General features: G+C 41.7%; 1 protein-coding gene across 1 annotated transcript; it reads left to right on the top strand.

The window, feature by feature from the left end:
• Positions 1-1,968: 1,968 nt before the first annotated feature.
• On the top strand, positions 1,969-12,136 carry ZNF770 (zinc finger protein 770). Its single transcript, XM_048484614.1, is given in 5 exon segments — positions 1,969-2,078; positions 2,080-2,185; positions 2,187-2,273; positions 2,327-2,504; positions 12,015-12,136. Coding segments are annotated over 5 exon segments (603 nt in total).
• The last annotated feature ends 1,297 nt before the right edge of the window (positions 12,137-13,433 follow it).

Below are 13,433 nucleotides of genomic sequence, written 5' to 3'. Positions count from 1 at the left end.
TCTTGCTTTACTGCTGTCAGATTAGCAAGAAATGAAAACATTTGTGCAATATCACTGTACACAGTAGCTCTTCTTAAACTGGCTTCAAGTGCATTTAGTATAGGAATAAAGGATTTAATCCTAAACTTATCTCTTGTAGAAAGTTCATCTCAGGCGTCAGGACCAGGTGTACTTCCATCATTTCCTTGTCGTTTCCTTGCTCTTTGTCTCCTTGTGATAGTTCTGTAGTTAACATTTGGCAAGGTGGCTTTTGCTTGTTGCTCGAGCTCATCAAAATCTTCTCTAATTTTGTTTAAAAATTCTGAACTGAACTGTACAAACTTGCACAAGTACTCAATAACAGTTCTGATTTCTGAATGACTTTGCTGACCTTGAGAAAATGGGCCCAAAAATGCAGCATGAACACAAATTCCAGTTCTTCCATTTTCTGCAAAGATTGTTGTTATCTTGAAGCCTGGTACTACCTTCCCAATAACGTCAGAGTACAAATGACTGAGTGATAGAACTGTAACTTTCCAAAACTGTTTCTGTGGCTTTTGCATGTGCCTATAGTGTCTGACAGATATTTAAGTACTTTTGACTGAGGCCTTTTTCTTTGTGGAAGATGAAAAGAAGGTATAAATTTCACTGATAATGCCAAAACAGTTAACTACATCAAAGCAGCAGTCAACAGCTGAATGGCCCTCCAAATTTAAGGAGTGACCAGCGCATGGAATAATTCATGAAATAAAGCATGGAATAAAAATACAGGCTAATAGCCAATTAATATAAACATCCCCCTTCTAGCAATCAGTATAAGAAATTCTTATACCTAGAATATGAATATGTTTATAACAAGGTTTGAGTCCTTCTTGGTGGAGCTACCTACAGCTTCATGCTGCAGTCAATCTGAGAAGATTATGCCTTTTCCCCCTTATGGGTAATATCCTAACTCTAGCTCCCCTAGTGGACTCAGAGTTACACAAGGAAAATTGCTGAAGGGTTGTTTAGAGATTACAGTGTATTACGACAGCATGTTAGAAAGGCCTATGATAGTGTCAAAAACATTATGAACCTTGCCCGGAGGCCCCCTAGATTTTGAGGCCTGAGGCTTCAGCCTGCCAGGCCTATAGATAAATCCAGCCCTGCTTATAGCTTCAGATACTCAGATAAGAAAGATGGGAAGTAACCCAAGTGCCAGTCATACCACAGCTATAGCAGTTTCAAGGCTCCAAGAATTTAGGAGGGCACATTTAAATTCATTAACATCTGAGCTTGTGCGTGGGAGAAGGTGTTTGTTTACTAGCCCCATGGCAAACTCATCTGATTGGTTTGATTTTTATTCAACCTCCAAGCTGTAAAATCTGGAATCATAGAATCATAAAGTTGGAAGACACCACAAGAGCCATCAAGTCCAACCTCCTGTCATGCAGGAGTACACAAAGCATCCCTGACAGATGACCATCCAGCCTCTGCTTAAAAACCTCCAAAGAAGGTTTGGGGGTTTCAAGAATTCTGTGGTTTATAGAATGTGGTCTGCTTTTGCTATTTAAATGAACATATTGGATGTGTGTTATCTCCACATGTACACTGACTTATGAAAACATAAAATTCATGAAATGACTGTAAATGTTTAGGGGGGAGCATCTAAGATTTGCTAGCTACTATATAAAAAATAATGTTACGCTTACAGATTTTCTGGTTTATGAGCACATATGTTTAGAAATAAGGACCATTAAACACAGTAGGGCTTGTTTATGAGTAAATGTACTTAGGGTCAAGTTGTGTTTGGTTGAAGAAAACCTAGTGCATTTAAACTAAATTCTTTTTCTTCCTACTACTGCAGGAATACCTGGACTTTAGGGAACCTCCTGTTGTAATAATCTTGTTGCCCTATCTGTTTTTCACAGTATACTGCTGGTAGTTCCAGCAGAAAGTGTTTTGCTAAAGAACTTGACAAAATACATATAATACAGTTTGCTGTACAAAATGCTAAAATTTCAGCAATATGTAGCAGCTAGCCAAATACCCAGGAAAAGGCCATATCTGTGTGACATCTGCTGCAAACAGTTTGAATCTCTGTCCAAACTAGCTAGACACTGGCCAAAATCCACACGAGTGTTGTGCATGTTGCAAAACTTTTAGGCAGTTGGTCCATCTGGAAAGACATCAGCTCGTTCATAAGCTGCCTTTTAAGTATAGAGTTTTGTCACTAGAACTTGAAAAACGTAATTATAGTCCAAAGGCATCAACAGCTTCATGATGAGATCTATCAGGGTGATGCTGAGCAAGATGTGACAGGCGAGAGAGACTTGAGCACAGGATGTTTTGTTGTTCCATTTGCCAGAAACACTTTTCAGCAAAACTGCAACATCAGTGCATGAGGTCTGATCATCTGCACAGCACCAGAAGGAAGGACATAAATATATGCCAGGCAGGTGGTAAGATCTTTCCTTCACAGTCTGAGTTGAATCTGCAGTTGCTCATCCACGCTGGCCAGAAGCCATTTAAGTGCTACATATGTGGTAAATCTTTCCGGCAGTCAACACACTTAAAAAATCTGTCCACTCACACACGCAGAAGAGAAGCCTTTCCAGTTCTCTTTTTGCCAGATGGAAATTAAAACCCAGAGCAAACTCCTGGATTACAAACTCTTCTATGCCCCTAAACCAGGCTCTCTAGAGTGATGTGCAAAGCCTGCTGCATGGCTTATGTGGATTGCCTGCCCCCATTTCCAGGTTGCTCCCCCGTCCAACATAAGATTGAAGATTGCTGGCTATTTTAAAGCCCTTTAAATATAATATCAATATTCCTTATATCAATATTGTGAAGGCTGCTATCATTGTTTTTTTAAAGAAATGCCATATGTTGATCCCTGTGAGAAGAGGGGGGGAGATTATCTCTCCCCCTCTACATCTCGCAGGGATTGACAGCTGGCATTTCCCTAAAAAAAAGCAAAAACAATTATTACAGCCCACATAATATCAATATAAGGAATATCAATATTACCCTCAAAGGGCTCCAAAAAAAAATCTGACAATCTTCAATCTCGTGTTGGACTGACCCAGAAGGAGTGAAACCTTGGTGCAAGGGAGAAACATCAGGGTTTTCTCACTCTTTCAAACTGTGGGGCTTCTGGGATTTCAATGTCACAAATGGAATCACATCAGTACAGAAATCTCTGTCTTGCAGGAAACTTACCCTCGCTGTGGAGCAGAGGACCAGTGAATAATTGGCCCGAGTCAGAGCAAATGACCCACATATAACCAAAGGAGGCTATGCTGATCACTGTACTCACCAACTGGAAACCAAAAGGCCAGGGTTCAGGGAAGGCATCAAAACAAGTCTGTAGCCTCATTCTACAGCAATTCATTTATTTTTTGAAGTTTGGCTGTCACATAAGTATGCACAGGATTGCAGCATCAACAAGTGATGGTGGGGGAAGGCTGTACCTTCATATGCTGTGCTCTAATGTTTTAACCACTGCAACAAGCGGTACAAGAATTTAACACAGGAATGTGACGTTATTCTCCTGTGGGATTATCTTTCACAATACCTTTCCAATATAAAGATATATCTTGCAGGGCATGCCAACTGGGTGGCCTCCACACTTGTGTACTATGTCTGCAAGGGCAGACCAAGGAAGGGCGTGTAATCAGATAGACGGGCCATGTTTTTGCATGGCGTGGCACCTGCAATGAGGAGTTTGAGTGTTGCTCTGGTAGGAGAGGTGTGAAGCAGCTGGTCCAGCACCAGCTGCCCAGCAATAGTGGAGTAAACTTCCTTTGCTTCCAGAGTGTATCCTTGTTCTTACAACTACACAGGACAAGTTTATCCTTTAGCCTTGAATGGTATTAAGATTCTGTGATTTGGCTAAATGGTACTCTGCCACTTCCTGTTCCTACCTCCTGTTTTAGCCCACTGGGATTTTTGTTTTGGAGCATCCACACAACATCTTTCCTAATCACCCCATACCTGTAGTTTCCAGACATGGTCGGGCATGATGTTTTGGAAAGATCACAGTGAAAGAATGTTTGCATGCAGCGTAGATGGGAAGTGTGCATTTTGCAAATGCTTTCAACCCTGCTAGGATTGTCCTTGCCTTGGCTCCCTGCAGCTGTGTTTCTCCACAACATTGGACTTTTAAAAAAAAATTAAGCAATTGACATATTTTACATTGTTTATAGTCGTCTTACTGGGATTATACTGAATTCAGTGCAATCTATAGGATGCGACACCCAATAAATAATGCAATAGGATTTGAATTGCAGAAATTTGAAACAGAAGGGTAGTGTGCAGGGGCTGCAGCTTGGAAGTGTCACAGATAGGTCCAGGAATATAGGGGGAAACAGTTGCTGTTCTTGACAAGAAGAAGAAGAAGAAGAAGAAGAAGAAGAAGAAGAAGAAGAAGAAGAAGAAGAAGAAGAAGAAGAAGAAGAAGAAGAAGAAGAAGAAGAAGAAGAAGAAGAAGAAGAAGAAGAAGCTGCTGCTGCAGCAGCAGCAGCAGCAGTCGTAGCCGTTCCTGCAGGCTGCAAGTTATAATCACTATTTTTAAATATACTTTGTTGTAATAAAAGTAGCAAGAATTAACTAACAGATTTTATGTATTTTAAGAAGATTTTTCAAGTGTAGGTAACTTTGTATAGTGTTCAAAGTTATAAGATGACTACCCAAGAAGGTAGCTTATCCCATGGGATAAGTAGCTGTTATTGAAAGATGATTTTTAAAAAAACCTGTAAATATGGGAGACTAACGGCAGGCTGTGGCACTGATACTAAGGTATCACCAAGAAACCTCTATTTGGCTGAATGGACTTAAATCACTTTTTTGGCAGTCTGAGGCCTAGGCCGCCAACGTAATGCCAGCAAGGGCTGGGAGGGAGTCAATTAATGTCAGCTCCTCCGTGGCCATACCCTCAGCCCGTCCCGCTACACTGGCAGCAGCAGGAGCCCTGAGATGCTGGAGCAACATTCAGCACAGCATCCCAGTGCTGGGAAAGCTCGATGGCTGTACGCTGATGGAATCACCCCTCCCCTGGGGCAAGTACCCTGGGGAGAGTGAATCTGCTGACAAGACCATGACATAGACTCATGTAATTAACGTCCTCTAATTATCTATGTAGCAGGAAGAAAGGGTATAATTTTCTTTTGAGTTAGTGTTAAAGTTAGTTAAGTTGAAACAAGGTGCTCTAATAGGGTAATTGTTCACTATATAGTAAAGAACTACAAGGTATACTCTTGCTGGGAGCTGAAGATCTGTTACAGGAAAGCTAACGTAATGCCTAGGGCTTCTTAAGGGCTGTATCTGAACCAGCCTGGACCAAAGTTATCCAGAACAGAAAGGTGACTTGAATGGTGATAGTATAAATATAATGAAACTGTTGCTAACAGTTGAATGACATTACAGGGTGTTTGGGGGCTAGAACTGGGAATTATCAACATTTGAAATGTGTAATTAAACTGCAATTTGAAATGTGTAATGTAAAATTTGGACTTAAAGTAGTTTTAAAAAATAAAATTTAGAAAACTTAAACTATGAGGCACTTTTGTTGCAGTAAAAAAACTTGTGCCCTAATCGACGGCTTATGAATATTGCATTCCCTCTGGCTGTTAAATGTGTATTCTTTTCTTTACTTGAATTCCAACATTTTTCAGAACATCACTTGCAGATTTGGAGGAGATTTGCCTACATAAAGACCACAGAGCCAGTCCAAGAATCTATGTCCCAGCGTTCACAAATTTTCTGAACCAGAAACTTGTGGAATCACTTATCTGTAATTGACCTTAGGCATATGGTGTACGAAATATTGGAAGATTTTTATCTTGTTCAGCAGGAGATGATTAAGTGCTCAAAAGCAAGGCTGCATTTGATTACCATAAAATTATGCTAACTGTTGGTCAGAAATCGCATCTCCTGTGGAATGAGTTTGGAAAGCACAAAATTTACTGCTTGCCTGGATTCTCACTCTTTAGTCTGGCAATGCTAGAAATCAAGTTACTGCTAAATAATGCTTTTGTAGAGTAGCAGAGCATTCATTAAATCACACCTCTGCTATCCCAAATTTACATGCAAATGGATTTAAATTAGCCAGAAAAAATAGCACAGATATTTATGAGCACTACATACAGGAGTATTTCTCATTTTAGTTGACACTACTTTTTAAAAGAATCAGAGAATCAGAAGTTCTTCTAACCTAATACTGAAGTGATTAGTTATACTGTAGTTTGAAACAGGTAACCAGCTCTTGAAGCAAACGAGGTCCTTTTGTCCACTACTAGGGTGTCCAGAGGCATCCACTGGACTGGAAAGGCCCGGTCCACACTTCAGCATGTAATGATTCTGCCATGATATGTAGACAGATCTTCATTAAAAGGTGTAATCTTGACCACTCTACCAGCCTCTCCCACATCTCTGCTAGTTTTTGATGTTATCTATAAGAAAAAGACTATAGACTAAACAATAAAGTCATATAGTTTCATGGTTAACAGAAAATATGGTAGTTTAACAGCATCATCTAGATAACTGCTCACATGCTGCCCGGCTGGCTACAGAGGTTTCAGAAGGCACAGGGAGGCAGAAGAAACAAAACATTTCCCCACCACTTGAAGCCCCCCCATAGGGGAAAAAGGAGTCTGTCCTCCCCACTGCCAGCATTCCTGTGGTGAACGTCTAGTGGGAGTCAACTAATGTTAGCTCTGCCTCTGGGAATACCCCTGGGCTGCCGCCCAGTTATGCTGGTGTACAAGGCCAACACAACTCTGGAAGAGGCAGCTGGAGGCAAACCAAGTGCTGTGGAGCTCTATGGAGGCTGCCCACCTCCCTATTTGCTCTCCTGGCAAGCATAAGTAACACTTACACTAGCCTGGGGGGGCAATTGTATAAGTGCAAGCTCACACCATCTCCTATAGCCATTCTGCCCCCACCCATCTGGATTGGGCTGCCCATAGATATCAGTAGAATCATATATGTAGACAAATAACTGGACTTGACTGAGTTAGGACTAGGCTCTAACTGACCTCTGTCTAAGATTGATCACCACACTATCTCCTGTTTCAGGAACTTAAAATAATTTCTTGACTTATATCCATTATGCAAATCTTGATTATTTCTATTGTTTAAGATGGAAATTAATCACATAACAGTCATCAGTATGCGGACATCTCCAGTTTCCCCGCCCCCCCCTTTCTATCTTGTAAAGACACACAGGGAAGATAACATTTAACAGAAGATATCTCTGCAGCAGAATAAAAAGTATCTGTAAAACAGCCCCATCTTTCAGAATGCCTAAGGAACAGGAATTCTGTGTAGGATAGAGTTTGGCAACATAGTTCAGCAAGGATCTGAAGTCAGATCTCTAAAATCTGAGGCTAATACGACAGCCTGAAAGATCACATACCCATCCTTCTGGCATTGAGAGGATTTCTTTACATTTGTGAAGAAAAATGATCTCAGGCATGCTTCATAAATGGCAGCTTTTGATATTAGTGGCTTGCGCTTTGCGTAGTCTGCCTGGAAGAATATACAAAGCAGTGGAAGGACATGTTCTTGTTGCTGGGAGTGTATGAAGCAGGACACAGGATTCCTCATGAACTGTGAACTTGTCTGCTGCATGGATTGCCTCTAAAGGTTATTTTATACTTTTATATAAGCCATATGACTTGAATGATAATGTTCTTGTGCTAATATTACTGAAATTTAAAGCAAAATCATGTGTCAATTCCTGATCTAAATGTTATATTCTTTAAAGTGTTCTGGCACAAATATTATGCATTAGCACAAACCTGCTGTTCCTCACCTTTTAAAAAAAATAAAAATAAATCATCCCCTTGGTAATTTCTGGTGCATAACAATGAACTGCCTGGGGGAACATGGGTATTTAATGAATCCTAGGGCATGCATAGACATTCAGAATATACAAACAGCAGGATCTGTTTGAATTAAACATGCCTGATCCTCATAGCACTTGCTGTGGTGAATTCAGATGCTAGAGGATCAGAGATGGAGTTGCAAAAATGGACACTCTGCACTTATTTATTTTATTTAAAATATTTCTATGCTACCGTTCCACCCAAATGAGTTTCCCAAGGCAGCAAAGCTTGGACAACAGGCATTACAATTTCTTTTAAACGAATAACAAACATCAGAGTCTTTAAGAGGGAAAAACAATCATCTCTTTTATTCATGGCAAATGTCAGTAGCAGATTGATTTTGAGATTTTTAATACATGCTGCCTACAAACAGCAGGCTCACCCAGGACACAGGGTTAGGATAAGAGAGACCTTCTTACTTTGGCAACAGGCTTTGCCCTTTGATTCTCCATCAGTCATGGGGTTTTTTTTTAGAAAGCCTTAGTGGAGGTCTAGCTACTATTCATTAATTGGGGTCCATCCTAAAATCTTAAACGATGATCCCAAAGTCCTTCTGCTAGTGTAGCCCTGTACAGTTAGGGGGCTGCTTTCAGAGGTAAGAGGACCAAGATGCCCACTAGAGCCCTGTTTGCTGTGTGCAAGATGCCACAGCTACTATTCCTTCTAGGCAACCGGAGTGAGATGTTCACGATGCACAGGAACAGTGAACAGTATGTTTAGTTGTTTGCATTTGGTTCTAATGGAAATGTATCTCAAAAATAAATAGGTAGGAACTGCTGAATTTCAGTGTACAAAACCTATTAGTTTAATTAATCCAAGTCCACAACCAATAGTTTGTCATTGATATTCTTGAAAGTAAAAAGCAGAAACCTCTGGTTCATATCCGTTAATCTCTAGAATCCCTTAAGAGTTCCTGGTTTAAAATTAGTTGGAGGCACTATCAATTATATCGGTTTAAGTGGACACATTTAATTACTACAGAAGAGAAATTGATTTTTAAATTACCACCGATTGCACTGTGGATATCTCAGTGGGAAGACAGGTACATCCAGGCTTTCAAATAAAATGAGTGTATTAATTAATCTCCCATTGGCAGTAAATGCAGAAAGTTTCTCCTCCCCCTTCTTGTCTTCCCAGATTCATTGTTTTCAAAATACACCATTCCATGTTCCTGCAGTCATGGAAATGTACCAGATGAAGTGATAAACCCTTGCTTCAAGATAGCATATCTTATTCTAGCAGATAGCTCTCCTCATTTTCTGCTAGATGATGAATTAATTTGCTTGTATTCTGCCTGATGAAGAACCTTGTGTTAATCAGCACAAGATAATATACCCCTACTTGTAATATACCCCTACAGCATTTCTTGTAGTTTGAGCAAAGTACAGCAACAGACATGTTTCCTGCCCTAGCTGGGTGCAGGCAGTGAATTTGCCAACATTCTATTAGAAGACAACAAACAGGCATGTTGCACTGGGATGCTAACAGCTGTTAATTGCTTGGCCCAGTAGTACTTATTGTGCAACTTGCAGAGCATCACATTCTCACTTACTAGCCTTTATTGGCATAAAAGAAAAGCAAATAAATATTAAAAAAATTAAAATAACCATAAAGGAATAAAATCGCAGTCGAATGTGCATAATTTTCATAAGAAAGTTCACTGCCGAATGAGAAAAAACAGAATCTGGGTTATCTAAAAGCAATAATAATCTAGACAGATCTGTTAGCTTTGTTTGAAACTGGGGAGAAAGATTCCAATATCTAGCTCAGGGGTAGGGAACCTGCGGCTCTCCAGATGTTCAGGAACTATTTCAGACTCATGCAATTTCAGACTCATACATCATCATCTCCACCCATTCCTACATCAGCCCCAAATACTGTGCATGCCAATTGGCCATGCTGACAGAGGCTGATGGGAATTGTAGTTCCTGAACATCTGGAGAGCCGCAGGTTCCCTACCCCTGATCTAGCTCTAATTCCTGTAAACCTAGAGCAGTGTAGCAATTGATGGGCTAAGGCAGTGATGGCGAACCTTTTCAAGACCGAGTGCCCAACTGCAACCCAAAACCCACTTATTTATCACAAAGTGCCAACCCGGCAATTTAACCTGAATACTGAGGTTTTAGTTTAGAAAAAAAAACGGTTGGCTCCAAGGCATGCGTTACTTGGGAGTAAGCTTGGTGGTAGTCGGTGGCTTTGCTTTGAAGCAACCATGCAACTCTTCCAATGGGTGAATCTCGACCTTAGGAGGGTTTACTCAGAAGCAAGCCATTGCCAGCAACTGAGCTTACTCCCAAGTAAAGGATCATGCTTAAGTTCTTCCCATGAAAATCAGTGGGGTTTAACAGCACTTAACAGGATTACCTACACTGCCCACGGAGAGGGCTCTGAGTACCACCTCTGGGACCCATGCCATAGGTTCGCCACCACTGGGCTAAGGTTTATTGAACCTCCCCTGGAGAAGGGCAAAAGGAAAAATGTTAAATCTTGCAAGTGTGAGAGCTCACCTTAAACCTGGGGTAGTTAAAAAGTACAGATAATGAGCCATCTGTCCCTGGTCAAATGAGATTGAGAAATGTAAGGGTGAACAGGTTTTCATAGCTGCTGTGTATAAATGAGAAAATTCCCTGTCCAATAATTGTCCCTTAATGAGTTTAAAGGCTTCTGAACAGGACAAAGAATACAGTGAATCGATAAGGCGTCCGATAAACTCAATTTTCTTTTCCATCAGGAGAATCCAGGAATTGGCTCGAGTATCCGAAAAAAGTAATTGGATCAGAGAATGGTCAGATTGTAAGTAATGGATACACAGCCAAAACTTAAAAGCCATGATCCAAGCCTTTGATTCAAAAGAAATTTGGCCAGGCTCCAGACAAAGGGCAGCAAAGGAGACACAATTAGGGAGTCCCATGACCTTGTGGAAAAATTTAGATTGAAGAGAATTCAGAGAATGATTAACAGCTTGAATCCAAATTGGGATGCCATATAAGAGCTGGGATTCAATTTTTGAATTAAAGATTTTTGAGCTGCGAGTACGAAGGAGTGGCCTTTGCTGTAAAAAAACCCTGAATGATTGCAGAAGTGCTATTGGAGGACCTTGTTGTTGCTGTCTTTCTATGGGGCACCCATGAGAGATTGTAAGAGAACAGGAGACCAAGGTACTTAAAACAGTTCACCTGTTCAACTATGGGGTTATTTATTTTCCATTTATACTCCCTTGGATGTCTGGCAAAGACCAGTACCTTGGTTTTCCCATAGTTGGTTTTCCCTATTAGAATCACAATAGTCTGCACAACACTTTAATAATTTTCTAAGGCCAGCTCTAGAACGAGAGAGGAGAACCATGTCATCTGCATATAGCAGAATTGGGACATGTATTGAAGCCAATTTGGGGGTGTGGCTGTTAACTGCAGAGAGGGCTAAGTGGAGGTCATTAAGCTAAACACTAAAAAGAGTGGGTGCAAGAACACAACCTTGTTTGACCCCTTTGGAAGTGGAGATGGAATCTGTCATAAGACCTTCAGAGGAGTATTTGACACCACAACTGGTTCCTGTGTGTAGTTATCTTATTAGGTAGAGAAGTCTATTATTGATACCTAGGGCAGCAAGGTTAGTACAGAGTGGATGGTTTCAAAAGCCACCTTTAAATCAATAAAGGCAGCATAGAGTTTATACTTTGAGCTACCTGAATATTTGCTGGCTAGAATGGTATAAAACCAGGGTGTGATCCAGTGTTGATTTCTCTTTTGTAAAACCAATTTGTTCAGCCCCCAAAATACAATAACGTATTGGCCAAGTTTGAAGCTTTCCTAGTAGCAGCTTGGCATAGAGTTTCCTGATAACTGACAGAAGACTAAAAGGGTGAAAATTCACTGGGTCAGTAGGATCACCCTTTTTGTAAATGGTAGCCACCACTGCGGTCAACCAGGAATTGGGGATGAGACTGGAATTGTTGATTTGTGTGAATAGAGAGGCCAAAAGAGGAGCCCACCAATCTATATGTGACTTCAAGATCTCTGGAATAATGAGATCAGGGCCAGGGGATTTCCCTCCCTTGAGCTCTTCTATTAGTGTTGACACTTCTTGGATTGTAACAGGGAGCCAAATGGGGAAATCAGTAACAGAGGGCAAGGAAATCACATCATTATTCATGTCTTTTTGAAATAGGTTATGAAAAAAAATCAAACCAGGTATCAGGGATAAATACTGGTAGAAACAAAGACCTTAACTCAGTCAAGGTTGTTGACCATAGCCCCAAACTTTCTGGTGTTATTGGTGATAACCACTAAATGAAGGCATTCCCATTGAGAGTCAGCATACTCGAGTTGTTTCACTATAGCTAATTGGCAAAAATTGATTTTACATTGAATTACCTGGTTCAGGAGGGCAGGAAGTCTGGACCTCCTATAGCATTGTTAAAGAAATCATATGTGTCTATTATATTCAAGACACTCCTTGTCAAACAGAGGTACTAGAATTAAATTTCTTAATGGACAGCTTGAGAAGGGTGTCTACTATGACTGGCTATCCTTTCATTCCCGGTACAAGGCCTGCAGCTCACAACTTATCTGTCTTCAAGTCTCTCTCCCAAGGCTGTCTTCATCAGCTCCTTTCTGGCCACTACAGATGTGTAATGGCCACCTGTTGGGGCAGGAGCTGCTGGTGCCATCTGACAGAGATATACCTTTGAAAAGGTAGAAAATTAGTGTAATTTGGGATGCAAACGTATCCTGCATATTGGGTTGACAGCTCTGTGTTGGGAAATACCTGGTGATTTGGGAGGTTGAGCATGAGGAGGGCAAGATTTAGGGAGGGGAGGGACTTCAATCTATATATATATAAGGCTAACCGTGAGTTTGTTACTCACGCCCTAACGCTGAAACGCCTGGACGGATTGCTACCAAATTTGGCCATAATGTCCATTCCCCTGGCGGGCATGTTTCGGCAGCTTCACTGGGCTCCGAGGTCACTCCTGAGCCCGGTAAACCTCATGTTTCAGGAAAGCCACTGCGAACCAATGAGGGACCGCCATATCGCAGGGCCGGACCAATGAGGGGCTGCCGTGTCGCAAGGGGCTGTGCCTTGCCCACCTTCACCTTGCCGTGCACGCTCCTGCCAGCTGAGGCCCCCTGCTGAGGAGCGCTCCCAGCAAAGCGCCATGGAAACCGCCAGTCAGCCTCTCCCCTTCCTCCTCCCTTCCGTGCCAAACTCACCACCCTCAGCGTGCCGGGAAATAGCCATGGACAATCACCGGGACAGGAAGGAGGAGCGTGCCAACCCAAGCTGCTTGGAGCAGCCGGTACATCACTCCCCTTCCTCCTCCCTTCCCTGCCTTGCTCCAAACCGCCGAGGACACACAGGGAGAGGAAGACGGGTCATCCCACGCCAAGACGCAGGGGACAGCCGGTACACCTCTCCCTTTCCTCCTTCTTTCTATTCCTAACCCCCACCCTCCACATAAGCCACAGCGAAGCATGGCTGGGTCCGCTAGTGAGGTATAATGCTATTGAGTCCAAAGCAGCCATTTCCTCCAAATGAATTGATCTCTGTTGCCTGGAGATCTGTTGTAATCCCAGGAGGACTTCA

The sequence above is a fragment of the Sphaerodactylus townsendi genome, linkage group LG02 (genome assembly GCF_021028975.2).
Source record: "Sphaerodactylus townsendi isolate TG3544 linkage group LG02, MPM_Stown_v2.3, whole genome shotgun sequence".
NCBI classification, from domain to species: domain Eukaryota; kingdom Metazoa; phylum Chordata; class Lepidosauria; order Squamata; family Sphaerodactylidae; genus Sphaerodactylus; species Sphaerodactylus townsendi.
This window is presented reverse-complemented; position numbering and strand designations above follow the sequence as displayed.